Source organism: Chrysochloris asiatica, unplaced genomic scaffold (genome assembly GCF_000296735.1).
Source record: "Chrysochloris asiatica unplaced genomic scaffold, ChrAsi1.0 scaffold00084, whole genome shotgun sequence".
In the NCBI taxonomy this organism is placed as follows: Eukaryota; Metazoa; Chordata; class Mammalia; order Afrosoricida; family Chrysochloridae; genus Chrysochloris; species Chrysochloris asiatica.
Window position 1 is genome coordinate 9,141,081 of NW_006408602.1, and position 27,054 is coordinate 9,168,134.

Here is a 27,054-nt window from a genome sequence, read left to right on the forward strand (position 1 = left end):
TTCCTAAGGGTTGCCTTTTATGACTAGATCCTTGATAGAATAACCATTAAGGAGTCTTCATGGTGCAGTGGTTAAGCACTCAGCTAGCTGCTAACTGAAAGTTTGGTGGTTCGAGCTCACCAGTTGTAAAAAAAAGATGCGTTGTTCAGTTTTCATAAAGATTTATAGCCCTAGAAACTAAGGAGCAGCTCTACAGTTGACTCTATAGCAGTAGGTTTGGTTTTGTGTCCGTATTTGTTTACTGTTCCCTACTCCTATCCAGGCAGTTTCCCTTTGCATTTCTGAAAGCATTTCAGTTTGGTTGATAAATTATATGTGGTCACTCTAACCTCTGAATTTAAAGGCATTTTGGCACATTTCTTTCCATGATTGTATAGGATGTTAATTTGGATTTGGGATATATTTTGATCAGAATGTTGAAAATTGCCTAAATTCTTTTTTTCTCTTTATGATGCATTAACAGAGCCAACTGCAATGAGAGAATGGTTATGCAGTAAGCATGCTTCATTCCATTAAAGAGTAATCTGGTGTGGAGGGCAATATGAAGTAATAATGGGTATTCATATGTTCTTCAGCAGACAAGTGCCTCTAGTGCTCTGATAACCACGGAGAGGTTACAGATTTTGAATGTGAACTGCTTTGCCCTGGAGGTTAATGTGAATTTTTTACATTTTCAATAGCTCTCAGATGTGGCTAATTATTTTTTATTTTGAAAATTCCTGTAACGTGGACTTTAACTATATGTAGATATAAATGACAGAATAGCCAATTTCATAGTATTGGAATGTTAGGTCATTTTGGTATCTTATTTCATGTACTATAGATTTAGATTTTCATGCATTCCTGTTTAATGCTTTTCTTTCAACCTAGATGAGGCTGTGTTATCCTTTCACGATCTCACGTATCTATTTTAAACCAAATAGGGTTTAAAGAGTGAAATCACTGTGGGGCATTGCAGGGGTCAGTTTAACACTGCTTTCCCTGCCCAGAACATACTGCATTCAATCAGGCTAGCTGATGCTCATCTTTGAAATATCAGAAATGACTAGAGTAAAGTGAAATACAGTCTTAAAATGAGGGTTATATCAGACTATGTATAGTCTATTGGAAGTAGAGGAAGGAAATCTACTTTATATTCCTGGTGAAGATGTCACCTATACTAATGCTTAAGTGAATGTCTTAGTTTTGGTGGTAGTATAAGAAATATAAAACATAGCCCCAAATCACTGACTTCATACCTCAGTTTTACCATTTGGAATTAAGTTAGTATAACTTTGTATGTAAAGAAAACTTGGTATGCTGTAGGTGCGGAAGTTAAACTTTCCTCTGGAAGAAAATTCTATATCCCTTTGATACATATTCTTATTCAGATTTAAATTAGACATGATAATAGTTGTTTTTCTTCCCTTTGAATTAAGGTTTATTTTTTTTCATGATATAGTCACAATACTGCGCTCATATAGTTGAAGTTTATTGTTTATCTATAATTATGATTCAAATACATTGATGAAGGTGGTGGTTGCTGTATGCCGTCGAATTGGTTCTGACTCATAGCCACCATGTACCAGGTTTCCAAGGATGTAAATCTTTATGGGAACAGAAATCCTCATTTTTCTCTTGTGGAGTGATTGGTAGTTTCAAACTGCTGACCTTTTGGTTAGCAGCCCAGATCATAATCCACTGTGCTTCCAGGGATCCTTCCAATACCTTGATAGAACAGAACAATAAAAATATACTCTTCAGCACTCTCAAATTGTGCTTTGGTAGCATAGTGGTTACAAATTGGGCTGCGAACTGCAAGGTCAGCAGTTCGAAACTACCAGCTGTTCCATGGGAGTAAGATGAGGCTTTCTGCTCCCATAAAGATTTACAGCCTCGGAAACCCTGTACAGGATCACTATGAGTCAGAACCGACTACACGGCACATAACAACAACAACAAAGCATAGTGGTTACGAATCGGGCTGCTAATCTCATGGTCAGCAGTTCGAAACTACCAGCTGTTCCATGGGAGAAAGATGAGGCTTTCTGCTCCCATAAAGATTTACAGCCTCAGAAACCCTATGTAGGCTCACTATGAGTTGGAACTGACTACACAGCACATGACAACAGCAACTCTTCTGTCAGCCCTTTCATGTTCCTTCTTATTTGACAAGGTTGCTAAATGCTTTCAAGTCAGTTCTGACTCATAGTGACCCTTTATAAGGTTTCCAAAGAGCAGCCAATGTATTTGCACCACCGCCCTTGCAGTTTTCAGTCCAGTTCTAACCCAACAATGCCACTACCTAGTATTGGTGACATTTAAAAAATAAAGAATGATATAAAAAATGAATTGCTGAAATAGCATGTTACAATGCAAGGAACACTGGCTTTGGGGCCATACCAGCTTAGATTTGAATATATGATCTCACTGTGTATGTAACTTCTGAGTCTTAATGTTCTTTGAAATGGAAAAATGTTTTGTGAAGGAAGTAATAAGTATAGAATCTGACTGAGTATACATACAGTGTTGATTGAGCAAAATGATTACTTTTCTGAGAGTTTTAAGGGCAACTACTAATTTGAGGAATACTGGTGTGGTGCTGTAGGATAAGCACTCAAATAAGGTAGGTTTGAACCTCAAGGTCAGCAGTTCAAACTCACCAGCCACTCCTTGGAAACCTTTTACAGGGTTGCTATGAATTGAAACCAACATGATGGCCCTTAACAACAACTACACATTAAGTTTGAGGTCACAGTCCCTAAGACCTCCCTCACTTCCTAACAACAATTGTAGGTTTAGGAGTTTCCCTAAACCATCCTCATGTTTGATAACTCACTGGAAGGACTCATTGGAAACTATATTATCCTTACAGTTTATTACCAAGAAAGGATACAGATGAAAATCAGTCAAGGGAAGACACTGTGTTGTGTATTCTCTGTGGAGTTAATGAGGTGCTCTGTCTTGATATTGATTTGTGACAATACCCACAGAATATTGCCAGCTGTGAGAGCTCATTCAAGCCTCAGTGTTCAGACGTTATATTGGTGCTGCATTACTATGGTGTACTTGATTGATTGATTGATTGATTGATTGATTGATTGATTGATTACCAATGTGATTGACTTTAATCCCAAGGTGATTGAAATCATGTCACCCAAACCCCTACCCTAAATCAGTCTTTCGGCATGGCCAGCTTCCATTTTGGTTTTGCTGATCACATTGTTAGGCTATCCTGTCTGATCAGAGACCCTCATGTAAACAAACTCCTACCTTCTGTAATTTCCAAGGACACAGACATTACCTCCCAAAAGCCAGAGCAAACTCTTGGTTTGGGCAAGGCCAAATTCTTTACTATTCAATGTCTCTTCTGCAAACTTTTTTTCCTGATAAATGTTTGAATTCTATTTGCATTAATTTATCTCAAAAGGTCAGTATATTTTTTGTGTAAAGTAACTAAATTACTGTATTAGTTTCCTTTTACTGTATAATAAAATTAGCAGTTTAAAACAACAAATATTATCTCGCAGTAATGTAAGACATTAAGTATCAGCTTAAGTTGGCTAGTTCTGGCTCATGGTTGCTAATGAGATTGCAGTCAGCCTGTCAACTGGAGATTCATTCTGGGCTGAAGATTCACTTCCAAGCTCACTGCACTTGGAAAAATGCTTCAGTTTCTTGTCACATAGGTCTCTCCCAGGATGTTCACCACAAATCTCTCAGAACAAGTGACTTAAGAGACTGGTAGAGTGCCATTAAAATGGAACTGCTGATTATAAGCTCATCTTCAAAGTGACATACTATTATTCCTGCCATATTCCATTGGCCACTGACCAATTCTTTCACAGTCTTGGGAAGGAGTACACAGGGCATGACTACTAGCAGGCAGAGATTATTGGGGTCCTATTTTTGAGGCTGACTCTCAGAGTCTCTACACACCTTTATTAAAATTTTTTATTTAGTGACTTATTTTACTGAGTAACTAAGTGAACATTTTCCATTTTTGAAAAATGAAAGCTATTAAACACACTTTAACCCTTTATTGATCATTTGGATTTATCCTGTGAACATCATATTGTAAGAAAAATTGTTGCTATTGTTATGTGCCATTGAGTCAATTCCAACTCATAGTGACCCTGATCAGGGTTTCCAGGGAACAGCTTAGTGGATTTGAACTGCTGGCCTTGTGGTTCACAGTCCATTGCTCATGCTACAGAGCTACACCCGGAGTCTGCAAGGACAGTAGAAAGTGGATATTTACCTTTTCTGTATTAATGGCTTTGTTTTTTGAGGTTTTATAAATCCTATGGGGAGGGTGTAAATCACTAGTTATTACTTGATTCCTCTTTAAGGCTTTCTGTTTTTTAACCAGTAACCACTCATATTCAGACTATTGTTGTTGATAAGTCCAGTCAAGTTGATTACCAACTTCGTTGGTTCAAACTAACAGCCATGATGGCTCATTGTGACCCTGTATAGGAGTCCTGGTGTGGTGCTGTGGGTTAATGGTAAAGCTATTAAACACAATTTAACCCTTTATTGATCATTTGGATTTATCCTGTGAACATCATATTGTAAGAACAGTTTTTTGGTGTTTTTTTTTTTGTGTGTGTGTGTGTGCCAGACTGAAAAGCTGTTTGGACTGCAAGGTCTGCAGTTCAAGCTTACCAGCTGCTCCTCAGAAACCCTGTACAGGGACACTATGGGTTAGAACCGACTCGATGGCACTTAACAACAACAACATAGGGTTTCTGAGAACCAACTGATGGGTTTGAACTGCTGACCTTTTGGTTAGCGGGCCAGTGCTTATGCTGTAGCACCACACTATGACTCCATTAAGAATTATCTTGTGAGGTTTTCTGGTTGGAAAAGTAGAATTATTTTCAGTACCAAGCCTTTGTAAAGTAATTAGACTTTATCAATGCCCCTTCTGGTTCTTTTCCTTGTAGTAGAGTTTTCTAGATTGCTGGTGTTCATTCAAGGTCCAAATCACAAAATGACAAATCCAGAACATATCATGGACATTAAGTGATGAATATTTTTCTACAAAGTTTATTGAATAATTCTTTGCCAAAGTAATATCAGATGTTCAAGAAATTGTAGTGATGTGTAATGACAAAGAAAACATACTGAATTTAGTGTATTTTTAAATATATGTAATGACAAATTGGTTTTGATATAACAATATGTCCTCTCTAGAGAGAAATGGAATCAAACTGGAACTTTGTTGAAGAACTGCTGAAAAAGTCCATCAGTGTCCAGGTATGCAATTAAAGTAAGACAATTTTTAGTTGCAGATTTTATTCATAAGAACCAAGTAAACTTAAAGTGATTTAAATAACAAATTTAGTTTACTTTTTTAAAGGTTGAGATAGAATCATAGTTCTGTGTCAGTAAAGTGTCAGTGCACTAATAGTTCCTATTACTGACTGTCCTTTAAATATTGTTTTATTGTTAATAGTAAATTCTAAGTTAAAGGACAAAGATAATTATCCTAGTTGGCGACTTTGACAAAATACATTCCAAATAAGTAGTAGATGCTTTGGAACTCTAAGCCATACACTGGATGATAGCAAGTCTAGAAGACATGATAAGAGAGATAGGTAGTGGCATTGGAAATTCAACTATATCCTCATCACAGCAGGAAGGTGACTTGCCTTGCTGAACAATTTGTCTTACAGGCTTGAATCATATTGTAACTGATAAGGGCCTAGTTTCTGAGCACTCATTTCATACCTTATCATTTTTCTTTCCTCAGAGCTGTTAATGTAGTGCTTCATGGCCCAGAGGTCAGACTTGACCTCTTTTTAAAAAACAGTTTTAAATACGCTGTTCATCACATCTTTAAACGTATTGTAGCTCTGTAGACTTTTTTCTTAAATTTCGTAATGTAAGTTATCATTTATGTTAAGAGTTTAAAGAAAATTAAGTAAAGGAATGTTTTTATTTAGAAAGTGAATTACTATTCTGTTACTTACGTTTAAAAATAATGTAGAGAATTAAAGAGCAAATGTGGTAGTAAGTTTTGTCATCATGTGGATATTGTATATTTATCTTTGAAAATTAGTTTAGTAGCTTGATCTTGTCTTGTTATCTGTTAACTCTTAATTTTTTATATAAAATATGTTAATTCATTTAGTTATATATAATGGGATTCTTCTGATTATGAACTTAGAATTCTAAATTAGATTATGTTCTAAAGAATGATACATAGATAAGTTGTATTGGAAAGAAAAGAGCTATTATCTTTCTAGAATGCTTTCGCCTTCTATTTTAAAAGTTTTATTGTATTACAAATTTGTTTATTTCTTTCAACTGACCTCTGTTTTTTTTTGTTTGGAAAAGTTGATTTAGTAGCTCAAAAACTTTCATGTGTTTTTTACTTAAAGAATGTTGTTGTGTGCCGTCAAATTGGTTCGGACTCAGCAACCTTATATAGGGTTTCCAAGGAATGACTGGTAATTTTGAACCACCAATTTTGTGGTTAAGGTACTGCATATCCTTCAGTACCACACCTAAAAATTGATCATTATTATTTATATCAGCTATTAGTCTAATCTTTGTTCCTTGATATCGTTTAAAAGCTTCTTCAATAAAATTAAGTGAAAGGAGTTCTGTTTTTTGGATAGTGTTAAATTTTTGCTGAGGAGTCCTAGTGTGGCAGCATAGAATAAGCAAGATTGGCAGTTCAAACTCACCAATTGCTCCTTGAAAACCCTATACAGGGTTGTTATGTGGGAACTGACTCGATGGCACCTAACAACAACTTTTTGCTGAGAGTTACTGAATCTGAGTCAGTAACTGGGAGCAGCTTTAATTACTAAATTAAGTTGTAATTGCTTGTGTCCTTTAAGTTTTCTTCTCCTGGTTCAGCTAGTAACAAATAGTGTGTCCTTAGACACTTAAACACTTCCAATCTGTTTCTATTATACTAGTTTTAAAATTCCCTTCTCTTTTAACAGTATTATGGATTTAATTACTTTCCTTCAGCTACATTTTAAGTTATGGGGTATTTCTTAACAAGGCTGTAGCAGTAAATATATACACACCCACTCCTTGGAAACCTTGTAGAGGGTTGCTATGAGTTGGGACTGACTTGATGGCAGTTAATAACAGCAACAACAACAAAGGTGTTTATGGAGTTTTGGGGTTTTCAAGGAGCAGCTGGTAGGTTTGAGCTTCCTACCTTGAAGCTCTGGTAGTGTAGTGGTTACAAATCGGGCTGTGAACCTTAAGGTCAGCAGTTCAAAACTACCAGCTGCTCCACGGGAGAAAGATGAGGCTTTCTCCTCCCGTAAACATTTACAGCCTCGGAAACCCTGCACAGAGTCGCTATGGGTCGTAACCAACTTGATGGTTACGACCATGTGGTTAGCATGGTAAACAGTCCACACTAGGGAAGCACATTATCTTGTCCTAAGCCATGTAAATTACACAGCAAAAAGAGGCACCAGAGCCCACATCTCAGTTTTTTTCATCAAACATTATTGAGTGTCTTTGATAAACCAGACACTTTGTTAGGCCCAAGGAACCCCTGGTGGGTTAAGTATTTGTCTGCTAACTGTAATGTTGGCTGTTCAAACCCCATCAGCCACTGCTTAGGACAAAGATGAGGCTGTTTGCTTGTGCAAACATTAAAGTCTCTGGAGCAGTTCTTCTTGCTTGTGGGGCCACTTAAGTCAGACTTGACTTGGTGGTGGTGGTGGATGTGAGGCCCTGAGAACAGTAAAATTAGTAGGCCATTATCTTAGTGCTCAGAGAGTTTGCAAACTCTTGAGGGCCTGTTAAGGTGCAGATTAAATTTTATATGGTAAATACGATGCTAACCCGATTCTGACTTACAGACAGCCACCTCATAGGGCAGAGAAGAACTGCCCCATAGTGTTCTCAAGGCTGTGTTCTTTACAGAAGCAGACAGTTAGGACATCATTCTTCCATGGAGTGGCTGGTGGGTTTGAACTACTACCTTCTGGTTAGCAGCTAAGTACTTAATCACTGTGCCACCACAGCTTTTTAGTGCTATGATACAGGGGTTCATAGTATGCTTTGGGAATTAGGAGATTTCCTAGAGGACTGAAGTACATTTTAAAAAATGAATTAGACTTAAACTTTGTTAATAAAATATTCTCTTTGCTATTATTTAATTATGTTTTAGTGATTCTCATTCATTGAATAATTGGCACCAAGGTCACTGTTTTCCCATAATTATTGTGTGATAAGCTTGCTGTCTCAGTTTGTTACTATCCTCATTTCTGTTCTAATCAGATTTGTTTCACTCCTTACCCTTTATCGTACATTTTTTTCATTCATTTTTATTTTGTTCATCTGACCCACACCTTTGACCTTTCTTTTTCTGGCTTGTTTTATATCCTCATCTTTCTCCTTAAACAATTTAGATGACACAACTACAAAATGCATTATTATAATCACTTCATCACGAATACCTTTAATTCTATAGGTGTTAGCCGTTTTAAACCTGACACAACCTACTCTTTATTTTCTCCAGTCACTCACTGCAGCATTTGCCTTTTATTTCCATTCTTCCAGAAACTTTTTGTGGCCCCATCGTATTGCTGGAGAAAACTGTATGGTTTCATTCTTTCTGACTTTACATTCTTGATCATAAGTATCAAATGGCAGTCAGTTGTAGATGGTTTGTGTTTGTACTCTCCAAAAGGGCTTATTTCAGAACTTTTCTTTTACACACAATTCAACACATGCTCTGCCCAAATCCACTCAGCTGGACATCTTACTTCATAGATACTGAGAAAATATAAACAGTCATAGAGAACTCCTTTATCTTTTCACTTTCAAATCTCCTGACACGTTTTCTTTGTATTTGACTTTTCAGTCTGCTTTTCTGTTTACTAGGAGCTCATTGCTTTTATCAAAAGGTTATTCCTCTCCCTGTGCTCTGGATCTTGTCCCTTCTCACCTATTCAAGGACTATACAGTCGCCACTTAGCTACCTCTACTTCCTTACCTGCTATTGCCTCCTCTACACCTCCTGAAATTTTCAGTTTCTAGCAAGGCCCAAATGATTTCCATATTGTCTAGTCCAATGTTTCTTCTTTCTCTTCATCTTAATCTCCTGACAACATTTAGCTCTGTTGACTATTGACCACTGTCCTTTTCTAAAATACTTCTCTTTACTCTCATAAATAGGTAGCCACCTGGTTTCTTGCCTATTTTATTGACTACTTGCTTTTCTTAATTTTCCTTTCTTCTGTTTAATCTTTAAATGTTGGAGTAATAATAGCAAAGGACTCTGAGTTCTGGATCTTTTTCTCTGTTTCTTCTATATTCTTTCCTTGAGTAATTTAGATTCTTACCTTTAATAACCATCAGTTTGACATTAGCTTTCAGATTGATATCAACAACTCTCGCCATTTTTCTGAGTTTTAGGCATATATATTAATAGTCTACTTAACATACCTTATACGCTTTACCCGTCTTTTCCTCCGCTAATCTTTGCCAGTGTAGGAAATAGTACCATCAGCCCATTTTCTTAAGCCCAAACCTGTGAGTTCTTCCTGATTACTCTCTTCTCTTCATACCTTAATGTAAGTCCCATGGGCTCTGTTTCTGAGCATATTTCTAAAGTCGTCTGCTTACGACATTCTTATAGCTATGTGGCATTGCCTTCTAGCTGGTACCTTTGCATCTACTCTTACTCTTTGGATTCTTTCTCCATGCCTGATTCAATGTTGTGTTTTTGAGACAATCAGATTATATATCACTCCTGTGTTTACAGTCTTCCAGTGGCTTCACAACATATTTAAAATAAAACCCAAACTTCTTACTAAGACCTGTAAGTCTTCATATGGGAATGGTCCTTGCCTTTCTTTTACTTAATCCTATAGTACCAAGTTTACTGCTGGCCTGGGAACTTTACGTCTGTTTTCTCCTCCTAGAGTGTACTCTTCTTCCAGGTGTTTAAATGGTTGACTCTTATTTAAATTATTTTGTTCTAATAATACTGTTTCTATTAATAATTTAGTACTCTTTGGCGCCACTCAATCTATAATGGTGTCAGTTTTCTATCATTTACTCTGCCACATAACGCTGCCTTTTGTGTTTTATTTTTCGTAGCAGTTAATTTTGCTTGGATTTGTCTTGCTTGCTTTGGGTGTCCCCTTTTCCCTTTCTCTGAAAAAGTTTGAGCTCTGTTATTTTATCTATAATACCTGATTTATTCATTGCACTGTGTCTAGTACCTTAGAACAATGCTTGGTTGTTGTTAAGTGCCGTTGAGCTCCATACGGTTTCTGAGTAGTGGCTGGTGGGGTTAAGCTGTTGACCTTGCAGTTATCCTACAACACCACACCAGGACTCCACCAGGTATATAGCAGGCTGTGGCACTATAGGGTAAGCACTTTACTGCTAACTGAAAGGTCAGCAGTTGAAACCTACCAGCTGCTCATTGGAAACCATATGCAAGGTCACTGTGAGTCAGAACTGACTTGATTGTACTTGATGACAGCAACAACAACAAGTGAATCATTGGTCTACCAGTGCTTATCATACAGTACCACTCTAGAAATCTACCAGGTGTATGTATGTTTGTTTTTGTTAGGTACCATCTAGTCAGTACCGACTCAAAGCGACCTTATGCACAGCAGAACAAAACACTGCCCAATCCTGGGCCAACCTCACTATCATTGCCACGCTTGAGCCCATTGATGCTGCCACTTTGCCACTCCATCTCGCTGGGGGTCTTGCTCTTTTTCTCTGACCCTCCACCCTACCAAACATGATACAGCTGTTTCTCTTCATTTTGAGTTGTGCTTCATCAGCAAATGAAGATCCCAAGGGCTTTAGTTCCACAGGCTTTACTCCATTCGCGTCATCATGGTCAACTCTACTTTGAGGAGGCAGCTTTTCTCCAGTCGCATTTTGAGTGCATTCCAACATGGGGGGCTCATTTTCCGGCACTATATCTTACAGTGTTTCTCTGCTATTCATAAGATGTTCAATGACTAAATATTCGGAAGTAGTTCGTCACTCCTTCTTCCTAGTCTGTCTTCGCCTAGAAGTTCATATGAAACCTGTCTACCACAGGTGACCCTGCTGGTATTTAAAATACCGGTGTCATATAGTTGTTCAGTTCAGGACTATCTTTTAACCAGGCATGAATGGCTATTTCATCACAGGAATTGTTACTGTTGTTCCTAATTGCCCCCCTGTCAATTATAGCTCAAGGCCCCACACACATGTGGAGCTGAATGTTGTATAGTTTTTCATACTTCCTTTTCCTCCACCACCCTCCACCACAAAAAGTTTAAAATACATGTCCTCTGCAAATCACCTGGATTTTAAAAGAACAACCTTTGTAATCCTGTTAAAGAAATTAAACAAGTGCTTAAATATGACACAACCCTCTGGATTTGAATACATCTTAGTTATTTGAACATTTTTTGGAACTTTTATTCTGGTTTAGATTTCTTTTGTATTCTCTGGGTTTCTTACCCCATCCGATTATAAAACACTGTGTAATTTTTAAATTTTGAAAAGTCAAATTGAGTTATGTAGTTTTCATTATCGAACTGTGTTCTTAGTCTCAACAATGAGTTTTTAGAAATATGAGGTTAAGTCAAAAGGTATTGCTACTAGGGCTTAGACATGCATGTGTTTCAAACAAAATGTTTTTTGTTTTTAAAGTTTTTAGTTTTACACTCATACTATCATTTTTCGTTTCATTGCAATGATTTCAATCCCCTCCATGTATCACCATTCAACAGTATGTTCTTCTATTTTTTTACAAAACATATTTGAACATGTCTCTGTCATCAGTGGCAAGTTGTCTCAATAATACACTTGTCTTAGTCTCGTTAGGGTGACTCCAACAAAAGGCTTGATTTTCTCAGGGAATCTACTAGACCAGTTCAAGCCAAGGCAAAGAGATCATCTCCAAAGGTTATGTTGATTGTGAGACTTCAAAAGAGTAATCTTGGTAGAGTTCTGGAAGGACAGAGACAGGTCATAGATGCTTGTTATGAAGAAGATTTACGAAACAGGCCAGGAAAGTTGGGCCAAGAAATTTTTTGCCATCATGACAATGTATGTACCTGCTCATTCTTCAAGGGTAGCAGTTTTGTCCCACATGAATTCCATCAGGAAACCTTACCCCATCTATCAGACATCCCTAATCTTGTCCCATCGGACTTCTTTTTGAACCCCAAACCCAAAGAATATTGAAAAGAAGCAGAATGTGATGTGAGTTCTTCAAGGATGCCCAAACTGCTACTTTGATGTTTAAATTGAAGAGCATAGAATCTTTTAGAGAAAGGTTAGAGAGATAACACCACCTTGAGAAGTGTACAGGCCTAGATGGAGGATACATTAAAACGACAACACAAAACAATAGCTTCACATTTTGATATGCTTGTTTAATAAATGTTGCTATGATTTTTGTAGCAATACTTTTTGACCAAACCTCATGTATTTTCTGCAAATTTAGATCTTCCGAGCTAAAGAAGTGAATGAGTATGACTTGATGGTTTATAGGAGCTCTGGTAGCATAGTAGTTACGAATCAGGATGCTAACCTGAGGGTCAGCAGTTCAAAACTACCAGCTGTTCCATGGGAGAAAGAGGAGGCTTTCTCCTCCCGTAAAGATTTACAGCCTCAGAAATCCTGTACAGGGTTGCTATGAGTCAGAACAGACTCCACGGCACATACAACACAACAACATTTGTGTTTTGTTAGCACCAGGTCATTAAGTACAATATCTAGTGATAGCATTCATGTTGCCAGAATCCTGTTTCCTCTCTTACAGCTTCAGTTTCTTTTTTAGAATGGTGTACTAGAAGAACAATTACGAATGCATCTTCTTTGTTGTTTGACACTTTGTGATTTATGGGAGCCAAATATTGCAATTGTCAACATTCTATGGGAGTATTATAGTAAAAATATGGTAAGTAAGTATAATGGGGTTTGTTTTTTCCCCTGCTAATATGAAGAATTTACACAAGAGATTAAAGTAGCCTTTTTGTGGTTTAATTATGAATCAGGAACTTTTCTAAAATAGTTAAAATTTTTGTTCAAAGTAGATTGGAATCACTTATGAACAGTTTTTTCTTTCACCTTTGTTTACAGAGCACAGGCCTAAAGGAGAGAGAGCACTGAGTGTCCCAGAATATTTTTAAATCCTCATTTATAAATATTTTCTACATGATTGCTTGGGGCACATTGTATAGGCATGGTTCTCATGACTAAGGCATACTCTTTCCACTTGTATAGCTGACAGGCCATTGGGCAGTTGCATATATTGTCTGGGGAAGAGTTATGACATCATGAGAATTCAGAGGTGTTGCATCTAACCCAGTGTATAGACTCAGACTTTATGAGGTAATATTTGGTGTAAGGAGCTCTGGTAGCGTAGTGGTTACGAATCAGGCTGCGAACCGCAAGGTCAGCAGTTCAAAACTACCAGTGGTTCCTCGGGAGAAAGATGAGGCGGTCTGCTCCTGTAAAGATTTACAGCCTCGAAAACCCTGTGTAGGGTTGCTATGAGTCGGAACCGACTCCACGGCACACAGCATTTGGTGTGGCTCTATGGGTTAATGCGCTAGACTGCAAAGTCAGTTTGAACCACAAGTTTAGCAGTTCAAGATCACCAGCTATTTCTTGGAAACCCTATACAGAGCCGCCATGGGTCAGAATTGACTCAACAGCACTTAACAACACCGTGTGAACTTGGTCTTAAGAGAATGAGTAGAATTTTCAAATTCAGAAGAAGACTGTCCAGGAAGAAATGAGAAAACATGGTCTCTCCTTATAGTGTTAAATAGTTCTGAAGGAGGAGATGTGGAGAGTATAGGAGGTAGGCTAGGTCTAAACTATGAAAGGTGGAAGATAATGAGCAGCTAAATAATGGATTTATTCAGGAGACATTGGGAAGCATGGCTGTGACAGATTAGGTATATGTTGGAGGGTTTTTTTTTCCTTAAAGTAGTATAAAATAATAAATTGGATACAGATGAGTTCATAGTCTGTTGCATTAGATTATGTAGTATAAGCAAGTAATACAATGGATGAAAGTAGAATAAGTACAATGAATTTAGAAAGGAGAGAATAAATTAGTAATAAAAATTTAAGACATATAATAAAGCACTTAATTACATGTTGTACATAGAATATTTATAAGAAAGTAGTAAGCTTGATTTTGGACACATGGACGTATTAAAAATGAGAAAAATACCTTTCTCTAAACATAATGTCAAGCTGATTGAAGAAATGGCTCATTTCACATCTGGAGAAGAATGTATACAAAAGGAATGTGCAGTTTGTTGTCAGTGTCAGAAAGCTGGGAAAGTACCACAGCCAACCAGTCATGTCAAAAGGATGTAGCCGACACCTAAAAAGGGTTTCCATTACCCAGTACTGGGACCCTCTGAGCGTAAGTAAAGGAATTTAAAGTATACCAAATATGTTTAAATCCCTCAGTTTATGATACTTTTTTTAAAAAGTTATTATTCAAGAAGAAAGGAAAAAACCTTTATTCTGAAAACTATAAATAAAGGAAAATTTAAAGTATATATTCAACCCATTACTACTGAGTTGATTCTGACTGAGTAACTATATAGAGCAGAGTAGGGCTACCCTATAGAGTTTCTGAGGCTGTGATCTCTACGTAAGCAAACTGCCACATATTTGTCACACAGAGCCAGGTGTGCAATTGAACTACTACTAGCCTTTTAGGTTAGCAACTGAGTACTTACTCACTGTGCACCAGGGCTCATATTCTATATTAAAGTAACCAAAGACCTAATGAGCTAATAAATTCCAAAGAAAAACAGAAAACAATCACTTTGTACATCTAATGAAATAAGGCATCAGGGCCTGTTTCATTAAATGTGCAAATCATCGTTGATGTATAAATCATCAATGACTGCTAACTCCATTAAGTAAAGGACTAATGGGGATCACTAAAAGGGATGATTAGGCTGACAACCTGATCTGTCTTAAACCCACAAAAAGAACTGGCAGAACTTGTATGTTCCTTTAGTAGATGCCATAGGAGATACCCTGTATGACCAAGGATAAATTCTTGCTGAAAAACTGTTTCTGACTCTGAACAAGTCTCTAACTACAGCTACCAATTTACAGAAAAGTGGGGATAAATGGATATGTTAAAAGATATGTTAAGTAACACAAGCAGCTAAATCCAGAACATGGGAGATTCTAGAAAGCAAATGACCTGATTTTTCTGTACCTCATTCCGCCCCCTCCAGTATCTAAATGGTAAGGAAAATGTAGGAAAACTTAATATGGTGTAAAGGGAACACTGAATGGTTAAAAATTAGGAAAGGTGTATGCCAGGGTTGTATTCTTTCACCATGCTTATTTAGTCTGTATGCTGAGCAAATAATCCATGAAACAAGTATATAAAGAAAAATGTGGCATCAGGATTAGAGGAAGTCTCATTAATAACCTGCAGTATGCAGATGATACAATCTTGCTTGCTGAAAATGAAGAGGACCTAAAATATTGATGAAGGACGAAAACCACAGCCTTTGGTATGGATTTTACCTCAATGTAAATAAAACAGAATTCCTCATCATTGGACCATAGTAAACAACATCCATATAAATGGAGAAAGGATTGAAGCTATCAAAGACTTCATTTTACTTGGATTCACCATCAGAAGTCATGGAAGCAGCAGTCAAGAAATCAAAAGATATATTGCATTGGGCAAATCTGCTGGAGAAGACCTCTTTAAAGTATTGAAGAGCAAAGATGTCAATTTGAGGACTAAGGTGTATCTGACTCAAACCATGGTATTTTCAATAACCTCATATGTATGCTAAAGTTGGACAGTGAAGAAGGAAGACTGTAGAAGAATTGATGCATTTAAGTTACGATGTTGGAGGAGAATATTAGAAGTATCATAAACTGTCAAATCGGTGTTAGAAAAAGTACAACCAGAATGCTCCTTGGAAACCAGATGGCCATACTTTGGACATACTGTCAGGAGGTACCAGTTCCTGGAGAAGGATATCATGTTTGGTAATGTGGAGGGTCAGGAAAAAAAGGAAGATCCCCAACGAGATGGATTGGCACAGTGGAAGCAGCAATGGGCTCAAATGTAGAAACAATTGTGAGGTTGGCACAGTACTGGGCAGTGTTTCATTCTATTGTGCATAGGGTTGCTGTGAGTTGACACTGACTTGATTGCACATAACGACAACACCAAAAGGAATTTTAAGGGACATATCATTCAGATGCAGTGTTTGAGCAAACCAACTGTTGAAAAGACATTTTAGGAATAGTCCAGAAAGTTGTACAGGTATTCATATGAAATGCTATTTTGGATTATTTACTCATAATAGTTGTGTGATATTTTTGACTAAGATGGTTCAGATTTCTATTGAGCTAAGTGAGATTTGTAGATTTCCATTTTTATTTATTAAGAGACTTAATATTTTTTTCCATCTTGTTTTGTTTTTAGAATAGTTCTTTCAGTATTTCCTGGCTTCCTTTGAAAGGCCTTGCCAATATCATTAAGTCACCATTGTCTATGATAGAAATGGTGAAGATCTGCTGCTGTGATAAACAGGACCACAACCTTTATAAATCCAGCAGTAGTTATACCATTTTCCTTTGCATTTTGGCAAAAGTTCTTAAGAAAGCCATGAAGAACCATGGCCCTCATCCTTGGAAACAAGTCAAAGGAAGGTATGCTGTATACTTCTTTTCTTTTCTTTTTGCCATGATTTCTTTTTAATTTGGGGAAAATGTTAAGTGCTGTGAAGTCAGTTCGACTCATAGTGACTTTAAATAGGGTTTTCGAGGGGCTGCTGGGTTAGAACTGCCAACTTTGTGGTTAACAGTCCAATGCTTTTCCTACAGCTCCACACCAAGAAAGTGTTAACTGTTTATTATTTTTAAGTTCACTCATGCTTAGAGCTTGTGTGATTTGCGCATGTAAAATATAATCCTGAATGTAGGGCAGCAAAATACAGAGCTTTTTCATCTTTTTTGTTACAGTAAGGAATAAACTTTGTTGTCACGTGCTGTAGAGTTGATTCCAACTCATAGTGACCATGTTATATTCTGATGTAAATCTTTGTGGGAGCAGAAAACCTCGGCTTACAAAGCAGATCAGTTTTCCATTCAATAATCCACACACTGTGTGTCATCTCATTGATTGCAGTCCCCACAATGTTCTATCACGTATGCTATTTCTTGTTCGCATTATACCTTCTTCCCTAACCTTTCTGAGCTTGTCTCAAATGGTTGATTATTCTAAGGTGTTTGCACCTTACTAGTGTTACTCTTCCCTTTATGGGCCTGGTTATTGTCTGAGCCATCGGGGTGAGTTCAGCCATTGCAAAGTGATGATAGATCATAGTTCTGGGATTCCCACCAGTCTCTGGTCCTACCAGTAAGCCTAATCTTGAGTTCTGTTCCACTTTTTTCTCCCACTCTATCCAGGACCCACTTCAGAGTATAGCAGTTGGTAGAGGTAGCTGAGTACCAACTAGTTCTAAAGGTTGTGGAGGCTGATGTCTGTGTGGTCCACTATTCCGTTTTTTCCATGCTTCCTCATTTAGACTATACTTTTTTTTTTTTTTTTTTAACATTTTTGTTAAACTCTAGTAATTATATAGCACAAACAGTGGGTTTTTCTTTTTTCCAATCTGCCAATTTGTTTCAGTTCATTCAATAACAAGTCTGTTTATTAGGAAAACTGTTTTCACCAAGTATTGTAATAGGCATAGTGGGGGAATACAAAGATAATTACTTTCAGTAGCTTATCAGCTCTAGTAATTCTTATACTTACAAATAAGTATTTAACCTCTCATGAATAGTGATAATTTCTGCCCTGAATTAATCAATTTTTAGTAGTTGCAAAATTTCACAATCTATAAGTTGGAATTCAAGATGAGTTGTTTTTAATTTTCAGCATTTAATTGATGGAAAAAGTCCTTGGGTGGTGCTGTAGGATACACTATTAAACACAAGGTCAGTGGTTCAAATCCACCAGGCTGCCATTTGTTGGAAGCCTGTTCAGTATTATTATGAGTTGGAATGGACTTGACAGCACTTAATAACTTAACAAAAACAACAATTGATAGAAGAATGTTATAGCAACAGTTCAATTATATTGAATAGTATTGATGAGAGTTTTCTTAATGGCTTATCTTGGACATTTGAACATTAACAATTTTTCTTTACAAACAATAAAATAATTCTTCTAACACCTTGAATTAATTGCCTTAATGTATAAATTAATACAAGAGCAAGTTTTTATAATGGTGAGAAGAGGGGAAAGGGCTTAAGTAAAATTGTTTTATAAAATTGTCAAGATTTTAGTAAACATCATATAGTGCTTAAAAGATTATATATTCTTGTTTGCTAATAAAAATTGGTAAAAATAAGTAAATAAATTAAAAGCCAGATGAGAAAAGATGATTTCTACTGCCCTTTGGACAAGCCACTAAGTCCTTCCATTCACTTATAGGTAATTTGCTACATTATTGAGAAATTTGAAGATAGGGTCAGTCTGTGAGTTTGTTATCTAAGAAGAAAACGTGACATAGCAGCAAAAAATGAAAAATTGACCAAAAATATAAAGTAATGAGACAGTCATGAATATTGAAAGATATTTTTTTTTTAAAGATGTATTTGTGGGAATGAGACAATTTTCTTAAAACAATTTTTTATGTTTTACAGAATATATTCTAAATTCCATCAAAAAAGAATGGAAGAATTAACGGAAGTTGGTCTGCAGAACTTTTTCAGCCTCTTTTTACTGCTAGCAGCTGTTGCAGAGGTAGAAGATGTAGCAAGTCATGTTTTAGACCTCCTAAACTTCCTCAAGTCTGCCTCTATGACGTTGTCTCAAAGGTCCCTCATCTGGAAGGGCCAGATGGCCTTCCTCCTGATGTACGTCCAGAAAAACCTGGACATTAGTGTTTTGGCTGAGAAATTTTCAGGTGCTTTCCGGGAGAAAGCAAAGGAATTCTTAGTATCTAAGAATGAAGAGATAGGGCAGAAACAGACTCTCTGGACACTTCTTGTGATCTACATTGATGGTGTCCAGGAAGTGTTTGAGACCAGCCATTGTTTGCATCCTTCCCATGAAAAACTGCTTAATGATGGATTCACTATGCTTTTGCCAGCTTGTCGAGAATCTGAACTTAGGATACTTCTGAATTTTCTACAAGCTGTTCTGGCCAGAGTCAGGTATGTTTTTCAGTAATGTATTAATTTTTTGATTTGTTTGGTATCTCCGTGTGATTTTTGTATTAAAGTTTTCATGTTGGTATACTTATGAAATCCAAGTGTATAGGAAGAAATTAGTTTTGTTCCTATATTGATATAGATTAGTTTACAAACTGTTCTTTCAAGCAGCTCTGTAAAAGAAACTTTATGTAAACACAAGAGGTCAAACTAAACTCGAGTAGCTCTGGTGTGATCACAGAGCTGCGTCTTGTCTCCCTCTGCTGTTGCTGTTGTCATCTTCGTGGCTGTTGCTAGTTAATGCTTAGTCAGTTCCAACTCAAGGCAAACCCAAGTGTGCAGAGTAGAACTGCACTACATAGGGTTCTCAAGGGTGTGGTGTTTCAGAAGCAGAGAGCCGGGTCTTCCTAGGTGCCTCTGGTTTGAACCACCAAGCTTTGGATTTGCAGTTCAACACTTAACCATTTGTACCAACAAGACTCTATCTTCTACTGTTTCCCCTAAATAAGCATTATTATCCAGGGCTATGGTTCAGATATTATAAGCAAGGTCAAGTGGTTCAGACCCACCAGATGCTACTTGGAAACCCTGTACAGTGTCACTGTGAGTTGGAACCAACGTGATGGTGCTTAGCAACAAAAGGCAACACTATGGGCTCAAATCTGAGATGGCGTTTACTGAAAAGTTTTATGAGCAAAAGGAGATTTGGGCTATATTTACCTTGTTGTTGTTAAGTGCTGTCAAGTCAATTCTGACACACAGCGACCCTGTATAGGGTTTCCATGGAGTAGCTGTTAAACTTGAACCATAGACCTTGTAGTTCAAATGACTACAGTCTGATGCATTACCCACAGCGCCACACCAGGACAGATAAGGGGAAAGAAAAGGTCTCTTTTAAACAACCTGCTGCAAAGTTGTAGCTTTAACTGTGTGAAATACTTCCATTTAAAAAGTTTATCCCAAAATTAATATGGGATTATTTTAATACTAATAATCTGATTAAACCTTAAACTGTTTTCATAGCCACCTAATTGTACCCAGGTGAGATACATTTTTTCCAAATTAATGATGCATAAAAGTAATGGTTATGGTATGTACTGCCTTTAAGGCCCTTTTCCCAGTTCTGTGGTATAGTATGTGTTTTTAAGAAATTAGAATGCCACTTAGAAATTGTATAAAATTTCATTTTAAATCATGTTTTAACTTAGTAGACCATTTCCTTCCCCCCAATATCACATCACAAAAGAAGCATCTTTTTCTGAGGTGCTAAACTCAGCAGTATTTCCAAATTTATTTCATTTCTAATTTACTTCATCTGCGTTTTTGCTAGGCTGTTTTTATATTGATTTATCCATATTTTTCACTGCATTAGACTTTATGTACAGTTTTTATTCTTAAGTCATATGTTTTGAAGACTTATCTTGATCAGTTAACTATCTTCTTACCAGTCAGTGCCGCTATATTGGAACAAGAAACCTGTGTTGGGTAGATGAATAAATAAGTGAATAGCCAACCTTGTAAGAAGTTTTAATTAATTCTGATCTTTTACACAAACTATATTTATAGACTCCTGAGCTGGTGCTGTAGGATCAGCACTGGACTCCAAACCACAAGGTCAGTAGTTCAAACCCATCAGTTACTGCTTGGAAACCGTAGACAGGGTTGCTGTGAGTTGGATCCTACTTGATGGCCCTTAACAACAATAGGTGTTTGTTTTTAATTTAGAAGAGTTTATTTTAGCAGATTTTGTACTTTTCCTAAGTTTCAAATTAATTTAATTTCTTCAGATTCTTAGTGTTAATTGGTATTTCCCTATAACCCCTAGGAAGAAGGAAAGAAATTATTTCTTTTAACATTTTTTGTAATTTTTTTCTAGTAATATTTTTGGTTTGTCCATTTATATTTGGATTGAATTATCATGGTGATAAGGGATTACAGCCCAAGAAGACTCAGGACATGGAATAAAGAAGGAAAGGAGATTGTTCACACACCTACACACACTTTTTACCTTTAATTTTTGCTATTAAAAGTGGGTTGTTAGGTGTGGCGCTTGTAGTATCTGCCTTGGGAACCACAATGTCAGCAGTTCAAACCCACCAGCTGCTCCTTGGAAACTATATTGGGTCTCTATGAGTCTAAACGGACTCTGTGGCACTTAACAGCAACAACTTACTGAAGACTGTTGGTTTCCTGGTTTTTGTAATGTTGTAAGTTACATATGTATTTTTTTAATGCGACATAACTTAGAAAAGAAAAGGTGTAGAGACAAGCAAATCAATTTTATCTGTAATAATCATTTATCTTAGATTTATTAGCACCATTTTGTCCACCTAAATTTCACTCTAAATTTAGTAGAAGTCCCGTTAGTTTAAAATCTAAGCTATTTCAGAGAATTTGGAAAAATACTGCTTTCTATAATCTTGTAAGTGATAATGTGTTTCTGTTAATAACATTATTTCTCTGTGCTGCTCAATTATGATGAAAATAATATTTTATCATAAAAATACCCAAAATCCTTACGTGAATTCCGACTGATAATAGCCCTAAAAGACAGAGTAGAACTCCCCCTGGGGTTTCTTCTGAGGCTGTAGATATTTACAAAAATCGTCTGGCTGAGCATCTCCCACAGAGAATCTTTTGCTTACTCTAGTAGCTGAATGCTTGAACCATTGCATCACTAGAGTTCCCACAACTGCTGCAAAATGCATCAAATCATTTGTAACTATTATTTACAAAAGTAAAGAGGAGTTTTAACACATAGAAGTATGAGGTCAGTATATGAATCAGAATGATATGACAGTTATTGTTGTTAAGTGCCATCGAATCGATTCCGACTCATAGTGACACTATATCGGGTTTTTGTTTTGTTTTGTTCTTTTTGGTAAACAAGTTTTATTGAAACACAGCCATACTTACTCCTTTAAGTACTGTCTATGGTTTCTTTCGCATTGGTTGCAATAGAGACTGTATAAGCCACAAAGATAAGATATTCACTGTCTGTACCTATACAAAGAAAGTTGACTTTCTAGAGAACAGACAACATATGACCACACAAGAACTTTTACAAAAGTGTTTACAGAAGCTATTATAAATAAACATAAAAAACTAGAAATAATCCTAATGTCCTTCAACAAATGAATGGCTATACAAACTGTCGTATGTATACACCATAGACAATATGGTTGCTGTTGTTATTGTTAGGTGTCATGGGCTCAATTTCAACTCATAGAGAGCAACACTGTGAACAAAAGAACAAAACACTGCCTGGTGCTGAATCATCCTCATAATTGTTATGTGTGAACCCATTGTTGTTGCCACTGTGTCACTCCATCTCATTGAGGTCTTCCTCTTTTTCACTGATCCTCCACTTTACCAAGCATGATGTCCTTTTACAGGGATTGGTCCTTCTTTTTTTTTTTTTTTAATTTATTAAATGTTTTTATTTTGGATTGAGTGAAAGTTTACAGGGCACATCATCAGCTTCACATTCAACCATTCATATAGCTTGTTTCATTACATTGATTATTATCCCCTCCGTATATCATCAGTTAACAGTGTTTCTCTCTATCCTCTTTAGCTTTTTGGGGGGATGGGGTAAGGGGGGGACTTGCCTTTTTGTAATTTACAGTCTCGGCTTTTAGGGAAGGTTTTTACATTTGTCTGTGGATATCCAGGGCTCATGTATGAGATTACTAACAAGCATTACTGAATAATCAGATGAGGGACAGTGTGCTATGTCTACTAGGTGGCTAAAGTCTGATCCTCAGAGCCTATGGTTTGGACGGTCAACAACGCTTGGACCCACAGGGTCTTGACCTCCTGACTGGGTCTGTACGGTCTGCATCAGATTCCCCCTTATTTATTGTTTGTTTAAGGGATGCTGCCTGTCTTAGGTGGTCAGTGCGAATTCCTCAGTCTTACCTGTCATCGAAACTCATTGCAGCATGACTGTATCTGGTTTTCAGGGAGCAGATGGTGAGTTTGAACCACCGACTTTGCAGTCTGATACATTAGCCCACAGCACCACACAAGAACACAGCAAGTCTTTATTCATGTTGCCATTTAAAAAATTTCTTAGATTGGAGTGTTAATTTCCCCACAGTTTTTCAGTGAGACTGACTGCAATATATAATGAGTTGACTGGCTGCTACCTGAAAGGTTGGTTTTCAAATCCACTATCCTTTATGCATTAAGGAGCTCTGGTAGCGTAGTGGTTACGAATCGGGCTGCGAACCTTAAGGTCAGCGGTTCGAAACTACCAGCCGCTCCGCAGGAGAAAGATGAGGCTTTCTACTCCCGTAAAGATTTACACCCTCGGAAACCCTGTACAGGGTCGCTATGGGTCGGAACCGACTCGATGGCACTTAACAACAACATCCTTTATGCATTAGGGAAAAGAATAGGCTCTTTGTTTCTGTAAAGATTACAACCCTAGGAACCTGTTTGTTGTTAGGTGCCATCAAGTTGGTACCGATTCATAGTGACCTCATGCACAGCAGAACAAAACACTGCCCGATCCTGGGCCAACCTCACTACTGTTGCCATGCTTGAGTCCTTCGATGCTGCTACTTGGCTAATCCATCTCATTGGGGATCTTCCTCTTTAGAACTATTCTATTCTCTTATATTATGTTCACTGTCAGTCAGAATGGGCTTCTTATCAGTGGATTTGGTTTTTGCTGTTAGGCTTTTTTTGTTTTGTTTTTATTTTTTTGGTCACTTGAGTAGTTTGATTATATTACAGGTTCCATCAGTTTTTAGGTTTGCCAGTACAGATATTGTCAAGATCTTTTGAGAAAGTACCCCAGAGATCTTTCTCATTTAGGATTGTTTCATTTAAGGGGGTGGGGGGAAGGAATTGAAGAAGCCATCTGTCCCTTGCTTATATTTATATGTTCTTTTTTTTAAAGATTTTACTGTTGTGTTGAGTGACTAAAGACTTAACAGAGCAGATCAGTTTTACATTCAGCAAATCATTATAAAGATTATAATCCCCACCATGCACCCTTAGCTAACAGTATTTACCTCTGTTGCCTTTTTTGATGTACACATACCACATTGAAAATATATCTTTGTTTAAATGTCCATTGGGCATATTTTGCAAGCCAACTTCCTGCTTGCAGGCACACTGCCTGTCTCAGTCCATGGGCCTATAATCCTCTGCTGCTCTTTCTATGCCATCGCCTCTGCCACCATCTCTTGTCATTGATTTTCTGGTTAGGATCCCTAGCTCCTCTCATCCCTCTTGATGGTCCTAGTGTCCTTTGTTCCTGAAATGACAGATAAACTGTTCCCCCTTTTATACAGATATGTTTTTAATTTCCTAATCCAAAATCTGATATGTCATTGAAGGCCTTAGTAAGTTTTCATAGCAATCTTTTAAAGTATGATCTGATATCTATATTCGAAAGAAAGTTTTAAAGAATTGTTGATAGTTCTTTAAAATTAAAGTGTAAGGCTCCTGTTTTTTTAAGTCAAGAACAGAGCTAACATATTTTGGATTTGAATTTGGGTTTAGGTAGGGAATATGGGCTACAGAGATTGATGATATTTATTCCTGGCTGCATCCGTGACAAAGGGAAGAATGAAATATTTTCCCTTAGCAATCTCTTCAGTCTTCAAATTCAGGTGGGAATAAGGTACCAGTCCTTGCATAAATGTGTGTGCAGAATGTATATGTATGTATTAAATTGAGTAATAATTTTGTAAAAGTATGATAGAAAAATTATAGGAAGGTCGGAGTTAAGATTGCTGATTAAAGGAAGAAGCAGTTCCCTCTAGGCTGTAAAGAAATACACCTTCGCCTCATTGTATGGTTAGGCTTGGAATACCAGGTCATTCTGCAAAAATTGGCATTATATGAGCATATAGGATTACTACTTCCAGGTTACAAAATGGAGGATGAATGCTTCATTACATAACTTTCTGGTTACATTATTACATCAATACCAAATTACGTCATTATATAACTGCCAAGCCACTGAGAATCATGGCCAACCCAAGTTAACAACCTTAACCCTCACAACTATAGTTAGTCTCAGCTTTCACCTCAATATTCATTGCTGCCAGACATGGCACTTATGTGCAAAATAGTTGTGTGGTAGCTTTTATACTGTTGTCATAAATGTGAAATGTTGGATGAGAGATAGTCCAATAGTGAAAAGAGAGTGTAATAGCTACCTATCCCACTCTGCTAACTGGAGCTGATGACTCATGAGAGCATTTTTTATTGCTGATTGAATAGCATTATGAAAATACAACCAGGTCCTGGGTTATGAAATCCATTCCTAACTCTGTCTTTAAGAATTTGTAGGTAAGTCAGAACAGTTGCATATGGTTCTTATTTAGCCTTAAATCAGGGCAAGAAGGAGCCATGGTGGCACAGTGGTCAAAGTGCCTGGTTACTAACCAAAACATCAGTGGTTAGAACTCACCAGCCACTCATGAGGGAAAGATGTGGTAGTCGGTTTCTGTAAAAATGTACAGTCTTGGTGTGGTGCTGTAGGATAATCAGTAGACTGCTAACTACAAGGTCAACGGTTCAAAACCACCATCTGCTCCTCAGAATAAGGGTCACTGTGAATCAAAACCAACTGAGAGGCACCTAGCAATAACAAGAAATCCTATAGAACAGTTTTACTCTGTCCTATAGGATTTCTGTGAGTCAGAATCAATTCAGTGGCAGTGGTTTTGATTTCGTTAGTACAAGAAAAGACTGGAAACCTTTTCTGTGATTTAAAACTTGCATGTACAATAAGGGAAGGTGATTGCGATGAAGAATTTATTGTGAGTAAGGATTAGTCCAGTGTCCTGTTGTGGCACTTTAAGATTAGGCACTGGACTGGACTATTGACCACAAGTTTGGAGGTTCAAACCTACAGCCACTCCTTGGAAACCCTATATCGGGTCCCCATAATTCAGAACCAACTTCATAGCACTTACCAGCAACAAGAATTGGTTCAGTGGTTTCAAAGTGAGGGCAGATTTACACAGCATTAAAGGGGGCAAGCAAGAGATCATTCATAATGGGATGGACTGTCTATGCTGACTTGTTAATGTGAGCTAAATGCCTCACTGGTTATAATTTCCAATGCCAAATAGTTTTAACAGTCGTCTTTAACATTTCACATTGCCTTTCTAGAATCAAATTTCTAGTTCTCATAAAAATGGGCATCTTTCATTTGTAGAGTTAAGTGTAGCCAAAAGCTTTTCTTTAATTTTATCCGTTTATGCTGCTATAGTTAAGGGTCTGTCAGCCTTTGCATTATAAACCTCAGTTTTCAGGGTTTTATAACACAGCTATGAAAATTAGCTCTGGGCAAAAACTTGACATACAAGGCCTCCTGAGATTCCCCCTCCTCCTCAACCCCCTTTTTCATTTCACTAAAGTAAGGGTGAGTGATTTCAAAATGCCTTTTGGCATCTGCAAATATCATTTTGAGTTTAAAGAGAAACAATAAATTTTCAGGTTTTGTACCTGTTTGTTCTACCACTTAAGGGAGGTGAGGACTTATGAATTTAAGCCAAATGGATATTGATCAACTGACATCCTATTTTGTATTAAACAAGACAAAGTAGTTTCAAAGAAGTCTTTAGACCATTGAGAACTTGCCTACATGTTAAATGCTAAGACTAAAAAATTGTTGAAAATGAAGGTTAACCATTTTTGAGATGCTGTGGAGTCCTGTTATGGTGCCGTAGCATGAGCACTAGACTGCTGGTATGGCACTGCAGGATGAAGCATTGGACCACAAAGTCAGTTTGACCCTGTACAAGATCGCTATGAGTCAGAACCGACTCAACAGCACTTAACGACAACAACAGCTAACCACAAGGTCACTGGTTCAATCCCACCAGCTGCTCCTTGGAAATCCTCTACAGGATC

The 27,054-nt window shown here is 37.2% G+C and overlaps 1 protein-coding gene across 1 annotated transcript in view; it reads left to right on the plus strand.

The window, feature by feature from the left end:
* Positions 1-27,054, plus strand: part of MMS22L (MMS22-like, DNA repair protein) — a 160,362-nt gene that overhangs the window by 37,420 nt on the left and 95,888 nt on the right. Inside the window, exons 10-13 of the mRNA XM_006865862.1 lie at positions 5,179-5,241; positions 12,776-12,895; positions 16,433-16,659; positions 18,661-19,173. Of these exons, the coding sequence (XP_006865924.1) occupies positions 5,179-5,241; positions 12,776-12,895; positions 16,433-16,659; positions 18,661-19,173 (923 nt within the window). The remainder of the gene's footprint in view (positions 1-5,178; positions 5,242-12,775; positions 12,896-16,432; positions 16,660-18,660; positions 19,174-27,054) is intronic.